This window comes from Mus caroli, unplaced genomic scaffold (genome assembly GCF_978045245.1).
Source record: "Mus caroli unplaced genomic scaffold, Mus_caroli_1 scaffold_3, whole genome shotgun sequence".
NCBI classification, from domain to species: Eukaryota; Metazoa; Chordata; class Mammalia; order Rodentia; family Muridae; genus Mus; species Mus caroli.
The window spans coordinates 123,204,100-123,229,531 of record NW_028227258.1 but is presented as its reverse complement, the minus strand read 5'-3'; the positions used below and the strand labels follow the sequence as shown (position 1 = coordinate 123,229,531).

Genomic DNA, 25,432 nt, shown 5'->3' with positions numbered 1-25,432 from the left:
AGCAGCTCACATTTGATCATCTTAATTTAAAATCAGATGTCAGCTGTGAGCTGTGGGCAAGGGTTCCCTGCCCTCTTGGATGGACTCTCTGACTGGGTTCTTCCTGTTGTCAACTCTTCTGTTGATAAAAGTTACAATAATGTTTTGCCCATGTATCTAATGGTCCCATATGGCCAGCTGATCCTCATTTACCTGCTGTGACAAACAAATACATTGACTGAATTAATCAGACACACACACACAGACACAGACACACACACACACACACACACACACACACACACCTTCTCTTTTCTCTCTAGCCCAGTAGAGATCCAATGCACTGTTCATCTTAATGGTTTTGCTAGAACACATAGGGTCTTTAACCATCACATGCATTTATTTCAGACTGAAAGAGCTAACAGGCTTCTAGATAATGAAGACAAAACCATGACCAGTTCTTGACGTATGTTTCAACAAAATGGTAGATTGTTCCAAACAGTTGTTGAACTGAGAAGTTTCTCCACATTCTGGGCAGTAATTACTAGCTTGTGGTGGAGGCCACAACACTCAGAGGAGGAGGCTTGCATTCAGTGTAAGCAAATTCCATTCCAGTGGGTTTGCTCACGCAGTCACACAGAGGATATTATGAAGAATTTTCAAGCAAACCCTTCATTTGGTTTTTCCCATAAGTGTGACATTAAAAAATAAGATTCTAGTTTCCATCATGTAGTTTTAGATTTATTTACAGAAAATGATGGCTTCATAGAGTCTTTTTTAAACACTAGTTTGACTAAAAGTGGTATATTCATATATAACATTGCTTATTGTTTATATAAGCAAAGGCGCACACATTGTGTGTGTGTGTGTGTGTGTTATAAACGTGATTAGGAATATATGCATGAAGGAGATTTAGTTAATAAAGAGAAACCAAAGTAGTGAAAACCTAAAAAACCAAAGGGTTTGTATAAAAGGCAGAGAAGATGCCTATCTTAAGAGAGTGGAAACAACTTGGAATTAATCTTGCAGGGATGGAGAGTTGGCTCTGTGGTTAAGGCTCATGCTGAAAACCTGCCCTGGGTTCCCAGCATCCACACTGTGGAGCACACTTACCTGCAACTCCAGTTCCAGGGGACTCGATACCCTCTGCTGGCCTTTATGGGTACTACATGCACACAGTGCATACAGTACATACACACACATGCATGTAATGCATGAAGGCAAATATTCACACACATAAAACATAAATCTTTATTTTAAATTAAGCTTTTCAAAGACACGGGTATGTCTGCCTAGGAACCTCCTGTGCTCTGAAACAAAGGTCAGCGGGGGATACTAAATGGCCAAATTGACTCCTACTTCCTGTCTTTATAAATAAAGCTTTATCAGAACATGCTCATAATCAATTGATCACATTTGTTGTTGCACTACAAAAGCAGAGTTAATCAATATGATCACTATTAGCTTTCAAATTCTAATGTATTAATAGCTTGCTGCTTATGTGAAACCGTTACCTTTAGTCTCAGATTACAGCCTGACTTGACTGTGGGTCTCTGCTGAACATAAAGTTAAGAAACAGCTTAATTTTGGCACATCTGTCAAACTTACTAGAATCTTAAGAAAGATAATACTTTATAAAAAGCAAAATTAATAACATAGGGAAGACTGAATCTCAGCCTGACAAACAAGACTGTAATTGTGGTGAAATAGGTACCGATAGGCTGAGTGATTTGATATAAACACACACACACACACACACACACACACACACACACACACACACTATTTTATGTACAAAGTTCCTTAACAGAAAACTGGTTCTTTTCTTAGATCGAGTTACTGCTGCAGTGCCATGAACGAAGGAGCTGGGGAAGGAAAGGATAGATTTGTCTTCAATAAAGGAAGTCAGGAACTCACACAGGGCAGGAATCTGGAGGCAGGGGCTGGCTGCTGCAGAGACCATGGAAGGATGCTGCTTACTAGCCTGTGTCCCCTAGCTTGCACAGCCTGTTTTCCTATAGAACGCAGAACCACTAGCCCAGGGGTGCTACCACCCACAATGGTCTGGGCCCTCATCCATCAATCATGGATTAGGATTAAGGATATGTAGGATTAAGGATATATCCTTCAGGCTTGCCTGCAGCCCAATTTCATGAAGGGATTTTCTCAGTTAAGGTTCCCTCCTCTCAGATGACTTCAACTTGTGTCAAGTTGACGTCAAAGTAGCCAGAATAGTTATGACAAAGAGGATATTAAATGAAACATTAGACATTGTTTATCTAGATATTCCTCAGGAATGAGCTGAGGATGGCAGATCAATGCCACAGGGTGTAGTCTTCCCTAGAGAAAAGAGAGTCAGAGAAGGGAAAGTATCTGAAAGAACAAGGGTGACAGCCCTTCAGCTCTGAGAATATCAGGCTATTATGTGATCACTTATGTAAAATTACTCAGGTTTATTTTCTTAAAACATACAAGAGCTGACTTCATGCCAGATTTACCAGATGAAGTCCAGGAAAAAATGAGACCTCAGAGAGGTAAGTTCAGTACCAAAGCAGCTCTCGGGGAAGATTCTGCTCAACTCACAAGTCTGACCGTCAAGGTGGCCTTGGGTGTGGGAGCTTCGAGTTTCTCATGGGAATGGACCTTAACCAACTTATTCACCCTGCTTTCTCCAAAGCAATAGAAAGAGGATGGCTACAACAAGACTATGTTGGGAGGGTTGAGGGACCCAGCATTGAATGGTTAGAGCCACAAACAGTTCTGAAGTTCACATTACTAGGATGATAGGATAGAAATAAAAGCAGATTCAAGTTTCAAATTGCCATTTTTATTTTTTATTAATTATAAATCACTTTATGGTAATGACTCATATTCTTTGAGTCCATCTTACCAATAATCTGTAGAGTCAGGATATGCAGTGTATTTGCTAAGGGTCACAAGGCCCTTATGATTCAAGTATCACAGAAAACAGCTATCAGACAGACAGACAGACAGACAGACAGACAGACAGACAGTGACAGTGTGTTAGAGAAAAGCAGGGAACTTGGTGGGATGTTTTACGCTGTCTCAACTTCCCAGGTCCTAGAGTTATAGATAGGAACTAGAAGGTCTACATGAGAGCGGTATGTTTGTAATTCACTTGGTAGTACTGTATAGAATTTCATAAAATACTGTTTCATTGTGATGAGTATCTTTGATCCAAGAAAACAGTGGTTTCAGATAAAATAATAACCCAATAGGATGGCCTATTTGATTGTCAACTTGATAAAGTCTAGAATCATCTGGAAGGAGAGGGTCAATGAAGGATTTTCTAGATCAGGTGGGCCTGTGGACATGTTTATGAGGGTTACCTTGATTAGATTCATTGAGATGTGAAAACCTGCCTACTGTTGGTGGCGCGATTCCCTAGGCAGGGGAACCTCAACTGTGTGAGTGAAGGGAGTAAGCTGAGTACAGACAAAGTCATGCATCCATTCTCTCTGCTCTTGGCAATGGATGTGGTGTGGTCAGCTGCTTCTGGTTCCCGACACCCTCACTTTCCTGCAGTAATAGACTAGAACTTGGAGTTGTGAGCTAAAACAAACCCTGTCTCCCCTAGGTTGTGTTTGTCAGGGATTTTTATCATAAAAGCAAAAAACAAAACCAAGATACCCATAGATACCCAATGAAAGCATTATCATTTTACAAAAGTAGGAAACATCTCTATTCCAGAGAGACTGACTTCATAACCAGACAACCTACTATAAAACAGCATTGGTAAATCAGAAAGAGCTAAATCTCTGTGATACAGATTGTCAGGCACAACTTTGACAGCACATCAAAACAATATTTAGTTTGTTCAAAGAAGTGGAAAACAAGCATGCAAGTATTTGTTAGAGTCCAGGCATTTGTGAAATAGCAGAGCAGAGCTTTGCACACCAATAATTTAACAAACCTGAATGGAGATTTTTGGCAGCATGTTAGAAATAGTTGAAGAGAGGGTTTGTAAACTGGAAGATGAGTCAGAAATACTCAGAATTAAACATGGAAAAGTAAAATTTACATTATTAGAATAGTATTATGAGACATAGAAACACGGGTATCATGATAAATGTGACTATTTTTTAAAGAAAAAAATTGTACGTGTGTGTGTTTGTGTGTGTGTGTGGGGGGTGTAAGGGGATAAGGAGCACACATGTGCCATGTGCTCATGTGGAGCTTAGAGGACAACCTGTGTCTCCTCTCACTATGCTGATCTCAGGAATCAAACTTATGTCATCAAGTTGGGGGCCAAGTTCACTTTTTTTTGAGCCACCAACCAGGTCCTGAATATTTTATTACATTTTTGTTTACACTGAGTGTGTGTGTGAGTGTGAGTGTGTGTGAGTGTGTGTGTGTGTGTGTGAGTGTGTGTGTGTGTGTCCTCTCACATTGCGCAGCCCTCATGTTTGCAAGTCAGAAGACAACTTTCAAGACTTGGTTTTCATCCATCTTGTTGATCATTCGTGTATCAAACTCAGCTTCTCAGACTTGGCAGCAAATGCCCTACCACTGAGCCATCTTGCCAGCTCTAATGTAAAACTTCTAAAAAATTAATTAAAAATAAAATAAAACAGAAGAACTAGAACCATGTAGGACACACTTGGTGGTTTGAAGGGAAACCTAGTCATAGGCTCAGGTTTTTGAACACTTGATCTCTGACTTGTCATGAAGTTTGGGGAGGTTATGGGACCTTTGGGAGATACAGCTTTGCTGGAGAAAGCATGTCACTGAGTGAGCTTTGAGAGTTTATAAGTGGTTTCACATCCTGTTCTCAGCTTCTGTGTGTAGTTAAAGAAGGGACCAGTCAGCTTCCTGCTTCAGAGGGTATGTGTCGCTGCCATGACAGACTCTCTCCAAAGCTGCTAGCCAAAATCAAGTCTTCCTTAAGCTGTCTCGAACACAGTATTTATCACAGCAACAGAATAGTAGCTTATACACTAACAGGCACATAAAAAGCTGATTTTGTTAAATAGGGACAGCCTAAAAGTTCCAGGTAAGACATAATTATTTTTAAACAGTTGAAAAATCAAGCAAGCAACAAACAGACAGAAATGATAACACTACACCAAACCGGATCTCAAAGGAGGCAGGAAATAAGATGAGAAGAAAGACAAGAGGAAATTCCACCACAATGGAGCCAAGGACACTGGCTATTTGTGTGTCAGAGATACATTTTCAGGACAAACACACTGTTTAGGATCAAGAAAGTCTTATCATAAGTAGAAAAAGGCTTTATATACTTCTGTTATTAAACAGATGAGGAAATGGATGGGGACATCTCTGTAGGGTAAGGTTTCAAATGGATGGGGACATCTCTGTAGGGTTAGGTTTCAAGGGACAGGACTCCTTCTCAGTACATGGAGTTCACAGGGAGTAAGAGGCTTGCTAAGGGGGAACTGTGTTGGTAGGAAACAATGTATCTGGGGGCACTTTCTGAAGTAGGAGGGGGGGAGTTATGTTAACTTCTGGCTGAGGAATTTAGGTTCCACAAAATTGAACTTACTACCCACAGACTTGAACTCAGCTTTGATTTAGAAGATGTTAAAACTTTTAATAATTAGTTCTTAGTCATATCTATGCAGGTGGACATGATATTTTTTTGTCTTTAGCTGCGTTATTTTCTTCATTTGCAAAACATGCTCATCTAATTATAAAAGTTGACTACTGCAGCACCTTGAGGAAAATTAATAGCTTTCACTTTGTGTACCAGAAAATGCAAAAAATAAAATAAAATAAAATAAAAAAGTACTGAACCCAACATTCAGCACATACCTTGAAGAAGTCCATCAACTAAGACCATAAGGAAAAAAAAAATCAGAGTTCTCTGAGACACCAGGGTCTTGGAGGGACCTGGTATCTGTATGACAAGGAGGCCTGTCCACTGTGGGTACAGACAGAGCAAAAAGTCAGGGCAGCAGTGAAGATAAGAGTAGAAACATGGGGTGTGATCCATCAGGCAGTAGACTGAGCTGCATGCACAACACAAGATCAGACACCTGTGTTAAAATCGCAGCACAGCTAAAGGGCACCTTTGCCAGACCACTCAGGATAGCCTCAGACTGAGGTCATTGCCTCTGGAAAATGTGGTGTGGAGGGCATGAGGGGTGATAAGGAGTAGAGAAGACTGGAGTGTGTGAGTGTGGACGGAAGGGAGGGAGGACACCTCAGGCCCTGGGGAGACTGGGAGAGCAAAGACAATGTGTTTATCACTTTTCCTGCGGCTGTAACCAAATGCCTGAAAGGATCAGGATTGGGACGGAAGGTGGGAGTGCAGTAGTACCTGGAGATTGGCTGCACCCACACTCAGGAAGCACAGAAGGAACAGGTCCTATTGTCTGCTTCTAGTGACCCAACTCCTCCTGCAAGACTCCACTTCCTAAAAGTTCCACATTTTTCTCAAAAGGTGGGCGGAGCTGGGAACTAAGCACTCAAATCTGTGAGCTTATGGGGGGCGCGTTAGAGAATTAAACCAGGATGGAAAAGAAGAACAGAAAACAGAGAAGAGTGGAAGTGAAGAAATGATGGGAAGATGGGGAGAGGGAGGCTTCATATTAGTCACCTGTCTTGTTGCTGTGCCAAAATACCCGGATGAAGCTGTTTAAGGAAGACTTTAAACTGGCTCCCAGTCTGAGAACCCAGGTCGTCATGGTGGCAGGAGTAGGAGACAGTAGTTTTGCCATGCCTGCAGTAGGACAACAGAGAACAGTGAAGTCTGGAGCTCAACTCCTCAGCTGGCATTCTCCTTCCTCTTCAGTGCAGAGCCCCAGCTGATGGAATAGCGTCCACCATACTTAGGGTGGGTTTTCCCACTTCAGGCAAACTGGTCCCGAAATCCCTCACAGACATGCTCGGAGATGTGTCTCACTGGGGACTCGGATCCTGCCAAGTTGGCAATCTTCAGCCATGGAAAAACTGCATTCATAAAGGAAATCTGAAAGAAGAATTGAGAAGAGGAGTGTTAGAATCGAGGAGACTTAGCTCCATCTTGCAAGTGTCCTGGAAACCGAGGAGTGTGGTTCATTAATTGTTGTTACTTCTTGCCAAAAAACCCATAGATATCACTTTGGATGTTAAATTAAATATGTTCAAGTATGTGTGCGGAGCACAGCAGAGCATCACGAAATCACTTGTTCAACATATATGCAAAGTTCAAATGATTTGTGTTCTCCGGTTCGTCTCCTGCTTGGGCACACATGTGTTTCTTCCTACCCACTGATGTTGTTGAATAACTTATCCCTGTGAACCATTTGTCTGTCATAACCCATCATGGATGGACGCCAGTACCACAACTCAAGCAGGAGAAGAGACAAGAACCGGTGGGAAAAGCTGCTTCCTGGCTTGCTTCCACTGGTTTTTAATATAGTCCAGGACCACCTGCCCAGGGGTGGGTGTACCTACAGGGAGTTGGATACTCATGCATCAATCATTAATCAGGAAAAGCCTCACAGCCAGGGCACAGGCCAACCCAAAGGAGGCAATTCCTCAACTGAAGGGCGCTCTCTCTTCTACAGCGACTCTAGGTTGTGTCCAGCTGACAAAACCAATCAGCATGGATTTTAATTCCATTTTTGTTAAAGCTCCGACTTGACAACCATTTTCATAACTAATTAAGATTTGGTGGGAAAATTAAACTACATTTGTTTGAGTTTTCTGAAAGGCAAGAGGAAATGAACACTTAGAAATGGTCCTAAAGTCTTCCATCATACCCTTTGTCATCTGCTTAGTGAAGTGGTTCATGGTTTCAGAATGTATTTCACATGTACAATGACCTCACGAGAAGAATTACGATTTTTTTTGATATGTATGTTAGAGAGATGTGAGTGTGTGTGTGTGTGTGTGTGTGTGCGCACACGCGCGTGTGCTCCTGTATGTATGCACATGTGTGGAAGTCAGAGGACATCCTGTCCACTCTTCCTATCTTGCTCTAAGCTTCCTTTCAAAGACATCCTCAGACTGCTTGGACTGGTTTCCACAGATTCTCCTGTCTGTGTCTCCCATTTCCCACTAGGTGGTGCCACAGTTACAGACAATTGTGCTACTTTGTCTGGTTTCTGGGGATGGAACTGACGTGGTCAAGTATCCCTGGCAAAAGCCTTTATTTTCACCCTGAGAAAGAATTACGTATATGGTAATATATTATATCTATTATCTATTATATTATATATTATGTTATATTATATATAATATGTTAATATTAGATAATAACATAAATAATATATATGGTGTATATATATACATATATATATACATATATACATATATGAGGTAGTATACTATGTTAACACAGCTCTAGAAATTTAAGGGAGACAAAAATAAAATGTAACAAAAGCTTTATTTCATGCTTTATTCAAAACATTCTCCTTATTTCTTTTTAAATTATATACGACGAACGCAAAATTGTAGTTTTGTGTAGAATTATCTGCAAATGAGTCATTACATCATTATGGAAAGTTAGTTGTTAAACTAACCAGAGCATTGCTTAAATAATTTGTGGCAATCCTCTCTTGGAATTTTCCAAACAAATATTTTTGGACTGAATGTGACCCATTTTTTTTGCATTGCTTTTTTTATTTTTTAATTTAAGCGAAAACTATACACTTATTTCACTCCATTCTACAGAATGAATTAAATTACCTGTTTTCTCAACTTAAATTTACTGGCAAGAGATGTTAATTCCATTCTGTTGAGCTGTGAAGGCATTTCTCATGCTCCCCAAACAGACACCAGGCAGACCAGCAAAAATCCAGTCTTCCCCCAATATATCCGAGTGGTGTCTTCCCAGTTTTATGTGATGGAGTAGTGAACTGCGCAGGACTAGCAAACAAAACTAAAGTCTTCTACAGTGTTCACACTCTCATAGCTGCGGTTTGTAGTCCCTTTGAACAAGCCTTAATTCACGAATCTTTTCTGGCTTAATTACAGTTAAATACTGGCATTAGGGGTGGGGGTGGGGAGGGGGGTGTAGGTGGGGTGGGGTAAGGGTTGGTTGGCACTGATAAAATAATTTTGGCGGGGCTTAAGAGTGGTTTTGTCTGTTTTGTTTTGTTTGTTTTGTTTTTGCTTTTTTAAAAAGGGGGGGGCAGTTAATGAAATATATTCAATAGCTTTGCAGTCAGAAAAATGTAGCAATAGAGACGCCTAACTCTCTGGTCTGCGTCCAGTTCACTCATCACGCTATAGCTGGGGAAAAGGCAGAAATGAATGTTCTAACTAAACAAAGGAATTCGCGATGTTTTTAGAATCGGGGCTCTATCTTTCCTCAGTTTAGGGTACAGGCAGTTTACGTCCATAGGACTTGAATGTGTTGTCTTCTCTATCGCTTTTGATTGTTTTCTGACCTCACACAAGAAAAGGCAGTAGGACATCCTTCCAGATCCTTTTCTTTGCCCCCATCCCTTGGCAAGAAGGAGGAATTAGCTCTGTAACCAGATCTTCCCAGCTGCATTTAATTTAAGGCACGAAACCAGCCACTGTAGCAGCCAGATTGGGTATAAGCAGCAGGGGGCAGTGTTGACTCGTGCTTGAACCATCTCTGGGCGCAGAAAGTTTGATGTTTGGAGGGATTCCTGTGGCAAAATTGTATGACATATGCCCTATATTTGCATTATTTGGCTTCAGTTCATATTTTGCAAGTTGATTCCCTTAAAGGGGAAATTTATTGACCCGATTCCTAGTCACGTTTTCTTTCTTTCTTTTCTTTTCTTTCTTTCTTTTTTTTTTTCTTTTAAAGAAATCTCACCCGGCATCACACAAATAAGCCAAGGCAGGGGAATAAATAATCTGAGTGCGGTTGGTGGTGTGTGACACTTTTTTAAAAATCAAATTTGAACTGCATTTTATTTATTTCTATTTTCTTATAGTTTTTCTCCCTACCCCCACCCCATCCCCAGGCCAAAATCGAAACCAAACGTTATTAGATTTCCTTTGGCTAGAGAATGTCAAGGGGAGAAAAGCCCCACAGGGGGTCAAAAATTCCAAACTGGGTTTGTAAGAGAAAACTGTCCCTGCAGAAACTGCCATTGTTTCAGCTGAAGCCTACAGACTGCTCTCGGACAGGATTCCTGCTAGGAGACTAACCGCGCGCCGCCTTGGGTGCCAGCGCGCCCCTCTCTTCCTTTGAGAAGTTTGAGCTTGGCTGGCATCGAGGCCTTGGACCCGAGGGACAGCGAAGAGGGGCGCAGGCTCACGAATCGGGAAGAGCTGGGGTTCTGTTGGGGTACCATGAGCCGCAGTTTGCTCGAACACTGCCCTTGACGAGGACACGAAATGGTTAAAGCTCAGCAGCCTCGCGCATTCCCAGACAGGCTTTGCCTAATCCTTCCTCCCGCGTTAACAGACCCTCGCCCCAACCTTTCTTTCATTTCCCTCGACCCCCTCCACCGAGTTATTACCAGCCTAACAGCCTAATGGCACCCCCAGCTCCGGACACTAAACTTATTTCCAAACCTGACCCCACCTCCATCTATTCCGCGGCTGCCTCTTGCTGTGATTGCGCCGACGCCGGCCAAGGTTTGACCAAAAGGGAAAATAAATAAATAGAAAGGAGTTGGGGGTGGTCGCCCCCTTCTTAGCGCCTCCGCCGCCGTGGGGCTCGCCCACCTCCCGCCCACAGCTTCGGAGGCCTCGGTGACGAGCGTCGCCCCAGCCAGTGGCGGCTGAAGGCTAGGGCGGCGGAGACGCGGGGCGGGGCTGTGGCCAATGAGCTGTAGCGGGGCAGGGCCCGCGGGTGACAGGACCAGAGCAGGGGAGTGGCGGCCACTGGAGTCCGGGAGCACCGAGGGGCGAGCAAAGTTTCTCAGTCCTGCTCGCGATCGCGGACAACCCTCCCCCTCCGTGTGTGCGCGCGTGTGTGCGAGTGCGTGTGTGCGCGCAGCGGGGAAGGGGCGGGGAGAGTGCGAGGGACCAGGAGAGGCAGCGGGGGACTCGCCGGGCTCCAGATACGTCGAAGTGCCACCTCAGAGTCCCGGCTGCAAAGGAGCGCGTCCACACGGCGCACCGATCAGCTGCCCCGCACCTCCGCGCTCCCATCGCCCGCGGGGACCGCGACGAAGGGACCCACCCCACTCCAAACACAAAGCCTGGAGGATTACAAAGTGAAACTGACCCGGGACAATAAAAGCACAGATCCCAGGACAAGGGCGAGGAGCGCTCGGGGGCGCTGGTGCCCGCTGACGCCCGGGGAAGAGCCCCTGGCATGGTGAGGGGAGGGGACTCCGGGACCAAGCGCTGCCGCTGCTGTCCGACCCCCGCGGCGCCGAGGAGGAAGGGAAACCCGCGCTCAGTGGACTTACAAATGATGCCGGCGCGGAGGTGAAGGATGCGGAGCAGCGCCTGCGGCAGCCTGGGCTGGACCTCGGGCTTCGACCCGCGGCGAGAGCAAAGGCAGCCCGGGCTGCCCGCAGAGGCACTGAGCTGAGAGCTGCGGGAGTGGGGACGCGGAGCCCTGGCTGCCTCCGCTGCAGGGGGAGGGAGCCCGACCCACAGACCACCTTCCAGGCTCGCCCGAACGAAACCAGAGAAGAGTCTTCACAGCTAGCTTAGGGCTCTCCCGGCTCTGTCTCCAGGGTGCAGGGGCTCTGTGGCCCTTGGCCCTGCGCTTTTTGGCGTCCCGTTCCGGGGTAAGTTCTAAAGTTTTTGGAGAGACGTGAGTGCAGTAAGAGGCTCCTCAGATCCTCGAAATCCAGGCCGCCTCTCGCAACTCCGGTCCGCGGTCAGGACGCTCAGACTTGGGATTTCAATCTAAGAGTCTGGAGGCCTGGAAACTTTCAGCGGAGAGCCCAGGGATGCTCCGTCGCCTGTCGCCTCACTCTCTTCTGCGATGCGCGACTCACCGGCCACCTAGAGCCTTCTCCAGAGCGCCTGTCCCTCACCCACTCTTCTGAACTGCAGAGGTCTCTGGCCAAACTGGCTTTTTACTGGCGCCACTCAGAAGTCTTTCAGACCATCCCGTTTCCTTCACCTTGTTTCTCTTCTCCAGGTTCCTGGAAACTAGGACCATGAACTTGGCCGCAAACCCGGCTCCTGGCCGCAGGCGGCTCCCGCTACCTTCTCCATCTCTGTGCCAGCTCCTGAGAGTCTGGGGGCTGCTGTCACTGCTCCCCGGCTCGGCCCGAGTCCAAGCGGCCGAACAGCGCCAGGTGTTCCAGGTGATGGAAGAGCAGCCCCCAGGGACTCTGGTGGGCACCATCCCAACGCGTCCTGGCTTTACCTATCGGCTCAGTGAAAGCCACGCCCTGTTCGCGATTAACAGTAGCACTGGAGCGCTGTACACCACCGCTACCATCGACCGCGAGAGCCTGCCCAGCGATGTGGTCAACCTGGTGGTCCTTTCCAGCTCCCCCACATACCCTACCGAGGTGCGAGTGCTGGTGCGTGACCTCAACGACAACGCCCCAGTCTTCCCAGACCCTTCGATCGTGGTCACCTTCAAGGAGGACAGTGGTAGCGGGCGTCAGGTCATTCTGGACACCGCCACGGACTCTGACATCGGCTCCAACGGTGTGGACCACCGCTCCTACCGCATAGTCAGCGGTAACGAGGCGGGCCGCTTTCGCCTGGACATCACCTTGAACCCCAGTGGCGAGGGAGCGTTCCTGCACCTGGTGTCCAAGGGCGGGCTGGACCGCGAGGTCACACCTCAGTACCAGCTCCTGGTGGAGGTGGAGGACAAGGGTGAGCCAAAGCGGCGGGGTTACCTTCAGGTCAACGTGACGGTACAGGACATTAACGACAATCCCCCGGTGTTCGGCAGTTCCCATTACCAGGCGGGGGTGCCTGAAGACGCAGTTGTGGGCTCCAGTGTCCTGCAGGTGGCGGCGGCGGACGCAGACGAGGGCACCAATGCAGACATCCGTTACCGGATGCAAGATGAGGGAACCCCCTTCCAGATGGACCCAGAGACGGGGCTCATCACCGTGAGAGAGCCGCTAGATTTCGAGGCCCGGCGACAGTATTCGCTGACAGTTCAGGCCACGGACCGGGGCGTGCCCTCTCTCACCGGGCGCGCAGAAGCGCTTATCCAGTTGCTAGATGTCAACGACAACGACCCGGTAGTGAAGTTTCGCTACTTCCCTGCCACCTCGCGCTACGCTTCGGTGGATGAGAACGCGCAGGTGGGTACAGTGGTGGCTCTGCTCACCGTGACTGACGCTGACTCCCCAGCAGCCAACGGAAACATTTCAGTGCAGATTCTCGGGGGCAATGAGCAGCGTCACTTTGAGGTGCAGAGGAGCAAGGTGCCCAACCTGAGCCTCATCAAGGTGGCCAGCGCCCTGGACCGGGAGCGCATCCCTTCGTACAACCTCACAGTCTCGGTCTCGGATAACTCCGGGGCGCCCCCTACCGCCGAGGTCCAGGCTCGCTCGTCTGTGGCCAGCTTGGTGATTTTCGTCAATGACATCAATGATCACCCTCCGGTCTTTGAGCAGCAAGTATACAGAGTGAACCTGAGTGAGGAGGTGCCTCCGGGGAGCTACGTGAGTGGGGTGTCGGCCACCGATGGCGACTCTGGTCTGAATGCTAACCTGCGTTACAGCATTGTCTCCGGAAATGGGTTGGGCTGGTTTCACATTAGTGAGCACAGTGGCCTGGTGACTACCAGTGCTGCCGGGGGCCTTGACCGTGAACTTGCTTCCCAGATTGTACTAAATATTAGTGCCCGAGACCAGGGGGTCCACCCCAAGGTATCCTATGCCCAGCTTGTGGTAACTGTCCTGGATGTCAATGATGAAAAGCCGGTGTTTAGCCAGCCTGACGGTTATGAGGTGTCTGTGGTTGAAAATGCTCCAACTGGGACAGAGTTGTTGGTTCTCGGGGCAACAGACAGGGATCTGGGTGACAATGGGACAGTGCGCTTCTCCCTGCAAGAGGCAGAGAATGACCAAAGGCTCTTCCGCCTGGATCCGGTATCTGGAAGGCTGAGTACTATCTCCTCCCTGGACAGAGAGGAACAAGCCTTCTACTGTCTATCGATTCTAGCCACAGACCTGGGTTCCCCTCCCCAGTCCTCCACAGCTCAGGTAAATGTCAGTCTTCTGGATATAAACGATAACAGCCCTGTGTTCTACCCAGTCCAATACTTTGCTCATATCCAGGAAAATGAGCCTGGAGGTAGCTATGTCACCACAGTGTCTGCTACCGACCCAGACATGGGTCCCAATGGAACTGTTAAGTACAGTATATCAGCTGGGGACAGGTCTCGGTTTCAGATTCATGCGAAGAGTGGGGTCATTTCTACAAAAATGGCCCTAGATAGAGAAGAGAAAACAGCATACCAGCTGCAAGTAGTGGCCACAGATGGGGGCAATCTACAGTCTCCCAACCAGGCCATCGTAACTGTCACAGTGTTAGACACACAAGACAACCCACCTGTGTTCAGCCAGGCTGCCTACAGCTTTGTGGTCTTTGAGAATGTGGCTCTGGGGTATCATGTGGGCAGTGTTTCTGCAACTACAATGGACCTCAATGCCAACATCAGTTATCTCATCACTACCGGGGACCAGAGAGGGATGTTTGCTATGAATCCTGTCACAGGGCACCTGACCACAGCAAGTGTCATTGACAGGGAAGAACAGTCCTTTTATCAGCTGAGAATAGTGGCCAGTGGGGGAGCCGTCACGGGAGACACTGTGGTTAACATCACAGTGAAAGATTTGAACGACAACGCCCCCCACTTCCTCCAGGCAGTGGAAAGCATAAATGCCGTGGAGAACTGGCAGGCGGGACACAGCATCTTCCAGGCCAAAGCCGTGGACCCGGATGAGGGTGTCAACGGTAGGGTGCTCTATAGTCTGAAGCAGAACCCCAAGAACCTGTTTACTATTAATGAGCAGAATGGTAACATTAGTCTGCTGGGGGCCCTAGATGTCCACGCTGGCTCATACCAGGTAGAAATCGTGGCCTCTGATATGGGTGTCCCTCAGCTGTCCTCCAGCATCCTTCTGACAGTTTACGTGCATGATGTAAATGACAACCCACCAGTGTTTGATCAGATTTCCTACGAGGTCACACTCTCTGAGTCAGAGCCTGTGAATTCTCGATTCTTTAAGGTACAAGCTTCAGACAAAGATTCTGGAGCAAATGGGGAGATAGCATATACGATCACAGATGGGAACAACGGGGATGCCTTTGGCATATTCCCAGATGGCCAGCTGTATATAAAAAGTGAACTGGATCGTGAACTTCAGGACAGATATGTGCTACTGGTTGTTGCCTCTGACCGGGCAGTGGAGCCTCTAAGTGCTACTGTGAATGTCACTGTGCTTTTAGAAGATGTGAATGACAACAGGCCTTTGTTTAATAGCACCAATTACACATTTTACTTCGAAGAGGAGCAGAGAGCTGGGTCCTTCGTAGGCAAAGTCAGTGCTGTGGACAAAGACTTCGGGCCAAATGGGGAAGTCAGGTATGCCTTTGAGGTGACACAGCCAAATTTCGAGTTGCATGCTGTCACTGGGGAGATCACCAGCACTCACAAGTTTGACAGGGAGTCCCTCATGAGGAGAAGGGGGACAGCAGTATTCAGCTTCACAGTGGTAGCCATGGATCGGGGCCTCCCTCAGCCCCTCAAGGACCAGGCCACTGTGCACGTCTACATGAAGGACATCAACGATAATGCCCCTAAGTTTCTAAAAGACTTTTACCAAGCTACAGTATCCGAGATGGCGACCAATCTGACCCAGGTCTTACGAGTGTCTGCCTCCGATGTAGATGAGGGAAGCAACGGTTTGATTCATTACTCTATTCTCAAAGGAAATGAAGAAAGACAGTTTGCCATAGACAGCTTCTCTGGACAGGTGACTCTTGTAGGCAAGCTAGACTATGAAGCAACCTCGGCCTACTCTCTCCTCATCCAGGCAGTGGATTCGGGGGCCATTCCCCTCAACTCGACCTGCACCCTGAGTATCGATATTTTGGATGAGAATGATAACACCCCCTCTTTCCCAAAGTCAACACTATTCGTGGATGTTTTGGAAAACATGAGGATTGGCGAACTTGTATCCTCCGTCACTGCCACTGACTCTGACTCGGGTGTCAATGCTGACCTACACTACACTATTACAGGGTCAAACAACCATGGGACTTTTAGTATTAGCCCCAACACTGGAAGTATCTTTCTGGCCAAAAAGTTGGACTTTGAGACACAGTCTTTATATAAATTAAACATAACAGCGAAAGACCAGGGGCGGCCTCCTCGATCATCCACGATGTCAGTGGTGATCCAGGTAAGGGACTTCAATGACAACCCCCCCAGCTTTCCTCCAGGAGACATTTTTAAGTCAATAGTGGAGAACATCCCCCTTGGTACGTCTGTTATTTCCGTGACAGCACATGACCCAGATGCAGATATCAACGGGCAGCTGTCTTACGCCATCATCCAACAGATGCCCCGAGGCAACCACTTCAGCATAGACGAAGTCAAAGGAACCATCTACACCAGTGCTGAAATCGACCGGGAATTTGCCAACCTCTTTGAGTTAACGGTGAAAGCCAATGACCAAGCAGTGCCGATAGAAACCAGGAGGTACGCTTTGAAAAATGTGACCATTTTGGTGACCGACCTCAATGACAATGTCCCAATGTTTATATCCCAAAATGCACTGGCTGCAGACCCTTCAGCCATGATTGGTTCTGTCCTGACTACCATCATGGCTGCAGACCCGGATGAAGGTGCCAATGGCGAAGTGGAGTATGAGATACTCAATGGGGACACAGACACCTTCACTGTGGATCGTTACAGTGGGGATCTTCGAGTGGCTTCTGCCTTGGTGCCTTCACAGCTCATCTACAACCTTATTGTATCAGCCACAGACCTGGGCCCAGAGCGGAGGAAGTCAACCACAGAGCTAACTGTCATCCTCCAGGGCCAAGATGGGCCTGTTTTCACACAGACCAAATACATAACCATCTTGAAGGAAGGGGAACCCATTGGCACCAATGTCATCTCCATAGAAGCAGCCAGCCCCAGAGGGTCAGAAGCTCCAGTGGAATATTACATCGTTTCTGTTCGTTGTGAAGAGAAGACTGTCGGACGTCTCTTTACCATTGGACGGCAGACAGGTGTCATTCAAACTGCAGCCATTTTGGACCGGGAGCAGGGAGCGTGTCTCTACCTGGTGGATGTTTATGCCATAGAGAAGTCCTCTGCCTTTCCCAGGACACAGAGAGCAGAGGTAAGAGCTTGTATTCTTTCTTTTATTTGTTCTCAATATGCTTAAAAATTACTTTCTTCATATTTACTCTTTATGATTCAACTTTGCTTTTATGGCTACTTTTATAAATAGGGACAATTGAAGCAGGTTGTCACACACTGACAGTTTCAGAAAATGCAGCTGCAATCCAGGTTGTCATCAATAATGAATTTTTTAAAATATACTTTAATGTCCCTTATCAGCAATAATGAGCATAAGGCTGCTGCCACCTGTTTAGCCATTTGCAGAATTAAATAAAGCCCATTTGTATGAGCAGAGTCACTGTACTAACCTATATCTCCCTAAAAAAACCCCTGGCTTGTGGGTGGAAAGTCTCAGAGTTAAGAAATCCCTGTTCTAAGGGGAAGAGCTTTGCAAGAACTCTGAATGGATTAGATTTCTGAGTTGAATGAAGCAGGAGCCTGCGTAGCAGTTTACATTGGAACAATACTGACTTTTCCATCCTCAGCAAGCTTGGTGGATTCTTCATAGACAGCGAATAATTTCAGTGTGCAGAGCTAAGTCTGTGGAGGTTCCCGACTCCTGCCTGTTGGGCTTACAAACTGGCACGGATTAAATACTTCCTTTTCCCCTGTACATGCAGGTGTCTGTCAACAGTTAGGTCAGATGTGCCAACCACTCTGGTTCTTGCAATAAAAGAATGCTGTTAGATGCGATGGTACAGGCACTTGTGCTGTCTCCAGGTGGGAAACAAACCATTTCCAAGCCCATCCCCCAGAAGGTGCAGACTGCTTCCACCCATCCTCATCCTCGTATCATTGTCTGCCTTCCTTTCTATTAAGTGCCTTTGTTCCAGGGTTGAGGGAAAGTCGCCAAGAATTGATACAGCTACCTTCTGGAAAGCTCCATTGACTCTTTCTGAGTTCTTCCTCCCACTTCCCTCTCCCCTCAGAGATGTTTTAGCATCTGTCACTCATCCAAGAATTCAAAATATCAAGTGTGGTTTCTGATGCTTGGCAGAGGTCCAACTACAACACGCTGGTGGAATGGAGGCTGCTATGTTTGTTTGCCTGCTTTCTCCTTGTGGGAGATGAAGGATGCTCTGCTTTGGAGTGCTGGCTTTTATTGTTAGCTTTTGAAATTCCCTGTGATTATTTATTTTTGAGATCGCTAGCTGGATACATCCTATGGATGGCACTCAGAGGGCATTAGCATTCATTAGAAATATAATTCCCAACAGGGCTGTAATTGTAAGTGGATCTCAATTTTTCCTTGCACATCCTGACCCCGAGAGGCTTCCGAGTCAAGTTGTCTCCTTATACCTTCTATAAAGATCTTGACATCAGAGGTCTTCTGTTCAGCTCAGGTCATGATTTACGTGTAATTTTACTTTGATTTGAGTGTATTGCCTGTCTCCCGTTTTCTTCTCTGTAGTTATTTCTGAGATGAGCAGCTTTGATTAGTTTGAAAAGCAAAATATTTACTGAGGCTTGGCAATTAAGACTCTCTGGATAATGACTGCATTTGTTGAACAGGGGACATGGTTAGGTGTTTATGTCAGTCAACTGCTTTTATCAGAAGATTGCAGAACAAGGGAAGGAATATTCCTGGGTGCCATTAGATCTCTCATGCTTGTGATATGAATCCATTCTAAAGGGGAAGTTTGGTTTGTCATAAATGTACTAGACAGTGATATCTCTGAAACATTCATAAAGGCTAAAAATAATCATTACAAATAATTTTTCTTAGGAATGGGGACAGTATGCTACAGTGTCTCTTTAACTTCAATTAACATCAGTGTGACAGGTATTCTTTTGGGCTTCCTGTGTTTTCTGCATTGAGAAACCAAAGGAGAATCAACCTTTGTTGATTGTGTGTGTGTGTTTATCTGTGTGAATGTATCTCTGTGCATGAATGTGTGTTTGTGTATTTGTTTCTCTCTCTCTCTCTTGTGTATGTGTGTGCCTATTTGTGTGTATGTGTGCCTGTTTGTGTGTGTGTTCCTGATTTCATGTGTGTGTTTGTGTGAATGTATCTGTATATGAATGTGTGTTTCTGCATCTCCCTCTCCCTCTCCCTTTCCCTCTCCCTGTCCCCCTCCCTCCCCTTCCCCCTCCCCTCCCCTCCCCCTCCCTCTCCCTCTCCCTGTCTGTCTGTCTCTGTCTCTCTCTCTCTGTGTGCACTCGTGACACGCCCATATATGAGGATGCCCTCTATATTCTGAAGTGCTCAAATTATAAACTAACTCTGAGTTCCTCTGGTACAGCTCTGCTGAAATTTAAAGCAAATGCTTTGTTTATTTCTTATGCCCAACGAACACTGAAAGCAGTGGTTTATAGTTAAAATTCCACATTACTATTGATCATATTTTTCCCACATATAAATTAAACCAGCTAGTTTTTCATTGTGTTCAGTTGATTTATTACGATTCTGGAAAGAGGATCCTCGGTGTCACGGAAGGGTTACTTGTGCACTGTTTGCAGGTTCAGACTTTTTGCTGAATTTGAAAACACGGATCTCTCTGACCTGATAGAGGTCCAGGCTGATGCACATGGCTCAGGCCAATGTCACAGCAGATCACATGCTATGTAATAAGAATGACGAGAGAAGATGGACAATTGGCCTGCTTTCTCTGTCTAGCTCGAAGGCTTGGTGTGGGCACAGATTACATTTGATATTGTTTACGCTGGACATTTGCCCAAGGGACACATTCTCTCACTCTGCCTGTAAGAGCTAAAGGTTGGCAGGGGCAGGGATGCCTCCAAAGTAATTCTGTCTTCTGTAATATGCCAATTAATTAATTATTTTTGATCGAAAATTAAAATATATTTCATCCACAAACTTCCAACTTAGGGTCTCAGACATCATGATGACCAGGGCCTTTGTTTCATCAGTCGTTGTTATTTCAGAGTCTTATTCTTTTACCCAGCATGCAGTAGGGGCTGCAAACATGTTACTACTGAGTAAGATGGTAGACGAACCAAGACTAGATAGTGTACAGCTTCCTCGGGGAGGAGTCCAAGAAAAGCTGCGGGAAGGGAGGATGTTGGTGAATTTAACTGATCAGTTGAGTATGGGCAGAGAATAGTAACTACCTCTGCTCTATAAATGACATGAGAATTGTCAGAAAGTCGAGACAACAGAGGGAAGTGAACGGTGGTCTGACATGAAAGGGGCCGCACCCACTGGAATCACAGACGCTGCATTGCAGGCCGCTGATCTCCCGGCCCTCTTATGTTCCCTTGAAACTCTCCAAGGGCTTCCTGATGAAGAGTGTCTCTCAACTATTTTACTTGTTGTGCCTTGAATGAGAAATGTCCTGCATAGGCTTCTGTATTTTGGAATTTTTAGGAGGTCGAGCTTTGTTAGAGGAATCACTGGGGGAGGCGCGAAGATCTTATAGCCCCGCCCTATTTCTTGCTTGGTTCTCAGCTTCCTGTTTGCAGTTGATATGCAACTTTATGCCATGCTTGTCCTTCACTACGGACTTTTATCTCTCTACACCATAAGCCAAAATAAATGGCTTTGTCTGTAAATTGCTTTTGGTTGTGGTATTTCATCTCATCACCAGACAAGTAATTAATGTGGTAGTTTTAACTAAGCAACAGAAACATATAGGATACTGATTTATTAACATTATAAGGAACACAATGTTCTTTTTTGTTTAAAGATGTTACATGTTCAAATTTGAAAAGTGGAAATATCTCACATTTAAATTTTTTCTTTGGCTCATGACTTACAGAATATAGTAGGAGTCTCAAAGACTTACAGAATATAGTAGGAGTCTCAAACTTTTTTTTCTAGTTGAATACAATGAGTTGTTTTTGTTTACTTTTTCTTCTATTGAAATATTGAGATTAATCCATCCTCAGAAAGGGAGGTTGAATAGGGCAATGGAAAAGTATTTTGATTTGGTGCCCTATTCAGGTAATTATTGATTTTACCATCCCTGTAGGGACAATGCCTTGGGACTTAACTGGCACCCCACCAGAAAACCAGTCAGCTGCTTTCCCTGTGTAGTTATGCAAATATCATGGTCTATGCCATGTTGCAGTTGGATCGTTCCCTGTTTAAGCTATATCCATCAGCCATTTGTTTCTCAGAAAATACTGGTGTAAATGACAGAGACTTTGTGAGACAGGGAAGATTTTAGTAGTTTGTTTTGTGAATTTCAAATACTATTTTTTAAATGATGGATAACCTAACATTTTGATGTTTTTTAGTGTGTGAATGTGTTTATGTGTGTGTGTACATGTATATGTATAAATGTGTTTATAGGTGTTATATGTATATATGTGTCTTAGTCACGGTTTCTATTCCTGGACAAAACATCATGACCAAGAAGCAAGTTGGGAAGGAGAGGATTTATTCAGCTTACATTTCCACATTGCTGTTCATCACCGAAGGATGTCAGGACTGGAACTCAAGCAGGTCAGGAAGCAGGAACTGATGCAGAGGCCATGGAGGGATGTTACTTACTGACTTGCTTCCCCTGGCTTGCTCAGCCTGCTCTCTTATAGAACCAAGACTACCAGCCCAGAGATGGTACCACCCACAAGGGGACCTTGCCGCTTGATCACTAATTGAGAAAATGCCTTACAGCTAGCTAGATCTTGTGGACGCATTTCCCCAACTGAAGCTCCTTTCTCTGTGATAACTCCAGTCTGTGTCAAGTTGACACAGAACTAGCCAGTACAATATGCAAATGCTTATGTGTGATTTTGTGTGAGTATACACACACACACACACACACACACATATGTGTGTGTGTATATATACATGTATGTATGTATGCATACGTTTGTATGAATGTGTATGTATATGTGTATATACGTGTGTGTGTATTTATTGTGATATAGTTAAGCCTTGCTAGTCTGACAGATTATTACATAACATGCTTATTTTTGTGATGACAGTCCATAGCACACTCCCTTTATATGTTTCACAAAAACAGTGTATAAACAGTTATGGTTGCTTTGCTCTATATTAAGTCTCCTATAATGCGTTCCTCTTAATAGCAGTGGTGTACGCTTGATCACATCTGACTATCTCCTGTCCAAATACTCCAGACTCTAGGAGCTCCACTGACCTCTCCTCCTGTGCCATCAGCTTTCAGGTATGAGCGAGTCACAGAGATCATGTGGCATCCGTATGTACTTGATGATATCACTCAGCATCATACTTCCAGTCTCCTCCATGGAGCTGCAAATGCGAGCCTCAGTGCTCTGACAAACCTGGAGTGTCATGCACATGCATCCTGTGTTCTTCAGATGGTCATATAGGTTAGGTTGGTTTTATAGTCCGGCTCCTTCACAGTGCTCAGTTAGCATGGAAGGAACTTGGCTCTCCAAGGTCTGCATTTTGATCCTTCTGGGTACTGCATCCTGTGGCATTTCTTTCGTGTTTGTACAGAACTTCTCTAGTCTTTTCTGTGACAGAACTACCAGTTCGCATTTCACTGCTACAGTTCAGATGTTGTGGGCTCTGTCCCTGTCATGTCACTACTGAGATGTGTTGAATCCCTGCATAGGTGCAGCTGGGGGCGGGCATTTAGGATATTTATGACATCCATGACCAGTGTCATGACCCATTTCTCTTCCTCTTGGTTCTCTGGCTCATGATGTAGCTAGTTCCTGCCACCATGTTCTTCTGACTCAATCTTTGGCTCACCACTGGCCCAAATCAAGGATGCCAATGGGTCAGGAACCACAGCCTTCAAAGCTGTAATCCACACTAACCCTTTATCCTCATAATCTGGTCATCCCAGAGGTTTTGTTATAGTCACAGTAAGCTGACCAGCACACCAAACATTGGTATATGTGAGTAAATTCTTCACCGCATCTGCAGCACTAATCTTGTGTTTAGATGTTGATCTTTCTAACTGGAGTGGTACATGACATCCTAGTTTTGGTTCATGTTTACCTGAAGCTCTTTGATGTTGAACAATCATCTACAGACCTGTAGGCCACTTGTGCAACTTCTATCACATCGCATGCCCATGATTTAACTCTGGTGCTTCCTCTGATGCTATTGAAATGTTTAAACTTCTCATATATTATCAACACTAAGCCCCTGTGGATGCATCCTTTAGGCTGTTTTCTTATCTATAGGATTTTCTCTTACTGTGTTGGTTGTTTCTACCACTCTAAAAGCTTTTTAGTCTTGATTTGTATTTGCCTTTTTAAAAATTTTTCCATTCTGTTCTTTTGAGCTTTTAATAATGATGATGATGATGATAATAATAATAATAAAGCAAGATCACTATTTTGGATCAAAGTACACTGTGGGCAGTGTTTTATTCTAACAGTTCAGCTTGAGGTCTGGCCTTTCATACAAAGGTCTAGCTTCATCCACACTGCCTATGAGCAGGGCTTTTCCCAGCACTATCTAGTGAGGACCATGTCTTCCTCCCGATGTGTTCTTGCAGCCACTTGTCAGTGCAGGCCAGTCCACCGGCAGTGTGTGACTTTGCCTCTGCTGTCTTTCCCCTAGTGATCTGAGCACCTGTTTTCATGAGGACACATAGCATAGCATTTGCCTTGCAGAAAACACTTCCCATGTACTGATAGCAAGCCTCCTAGGAATGGTTAGGAATTATTCACAATCCAAACTTTTACTTGTCAGCTCAGATTTTTATCACTAATGACTTACCTTTTCAGGTATTTTGCTTGAAGTGTCAGGTCCCCTTCATTCATTATAAAAGTGAACAGTTTCTGTTAGTGGCTCTTTGCAGTGGAAATGGGCCTCCCCAGACAGTTGCTTTTCAAGCTAACAGCACAGTCAGTTGGAGCTTTCTTTTATACCACCTCAGCCCTCAGCTGGGTGCAGAACACTGATTCTCTGTGCATAACTCATCCTGAGTAACATAGAACACTGATAAGACATTAAGACTAGAGACTTCATCTAGCATAATTGATTCTAAAAAGCATTTACTTTTTTATTTTGAGTGCAACTGCCATTCATGTTTACTATGAATACTGGCGGTGAACCTGATGTTGACCTGTGGCTCACACAGGCACAAATATCCTGATGAACGCCTATAGATACCAGCCCAGTCCGTATGTATGTGGTTAGCCATTTTTTGGTGTCAGGAGTAAATGTCCTCTGTAGACAGAGGATATATCAATTGCTTTAAAAATTACATTGTCTTTACTCCTGTATTTGTTATTAAATCTTCAAGAAGTGATATAATGCATGGGTGTGGTGAAGTGGATCTGTAATCACATTAATGGAGAGGCAGAGGCAGAGGCAGAAAGAGCTCATGTATGAGGCTAGCCTCAGCCACAGAGAAGGATTATTGTTCTAAGGCTTCTCACCTGCTGCAGTTAAGGTGGTCAGCAGATCAGTTAGTGATGCTGACCCAGACCCCAAGCTGAGGACACTGTGTGGAGTGTCTGAGCGGCTTGGCCTCAGCAGTCTACAGAAGTGTCGCATGAGCAGCAGGCCACTGCAGCTGGAAGTGGAGAATCTAGCTCCATATTAGAGTTCCGAAGCGTATGTTCTAAAAGCAACCAGAAGTCTCACACAGCTGCGCACATCTGTAATCCTATTGGTAGGGGGTGGAGGCAGAGGTATCAGGAACTGAAGACTAGCTGAAACCCGTGAGACACTGTCTTGAAGAATGAGACAAACTGCTAGTACTGGACGGATGAAACAGTGAACTCTCTAGCCTTCAGGAGTTTGATGCAGGAGGATCACCATGAGTGCAAGACCAGCCTAGGCTACACAGTGGAGTTCTGTCTCAAAATATAATCCCAAATCAAAAGTATCCCGAGGTTATTATTGCTGACTACTGTATTTTAAAACGATTGAAACCCTGTGTCATAGCTAGGATTTTTTTAGAGCTAGTTATATCCATGGTGCACACTTTAAATGCACCTTCAGCTGTTTTAGTGACAAACTTTCAGAGATCAAATCCATCTTCAGAGTCATTTACTCTTTTCCTTTCTCCTTTACTAAAACTTCAGTCCCTTTAGTATCCTACCAATGGGTTAGGCTTTTGGGTACCCAAGCGAAGAAAATACTTTTTCAAAATTTCTGCTTGTGAGCCTTATTCAGAGTGGAGATTTCCTCTCTGTGGCTTGTTCTCCACCATGATTAGAAGAACACGCAGTCTGGGGACTCCTCAGCTGAGAGGATGGGTGGTGACTGCTAAGGGGGTCTCCTGGTGCCCATGATGGACACAGTGTTCATCACATTGTCATTGGGGGTGCTCATTCTATCTAATTCTCCTCAAAGGCTACTGACATACTTTCTTTTGCTTCTGTTAAATGCTCCCTTCG

At 45.5% G+C, this 25,432-nt stretch overlaps 1 protein-coding gene across 1 annotated transcript in view; it reads left to right on the top strand.

Annotated features, from left to right (window-relative positions):
* Positions 1-10,780: 10,780 nt before the first annotated feature.
* Positions 10,781-25,432, top strand: part of Fat4 (FAT atypical cadherin 4) — a 128,028-nt gene continuing 113,376 nt past the window's right edge. The window contains exon 1 of the mRNA XM_021158479.2: positions 10,781-17,171. Within this exon, the coding sequence (XP_021014138.1) occupies positions 11,997-17,171 (5,175 nt within the window). The 5' untranslated portion in view covers positions 10,781-11,996. The remainder of the gene's footprint in view (positions 17,172-25,432) is intronic.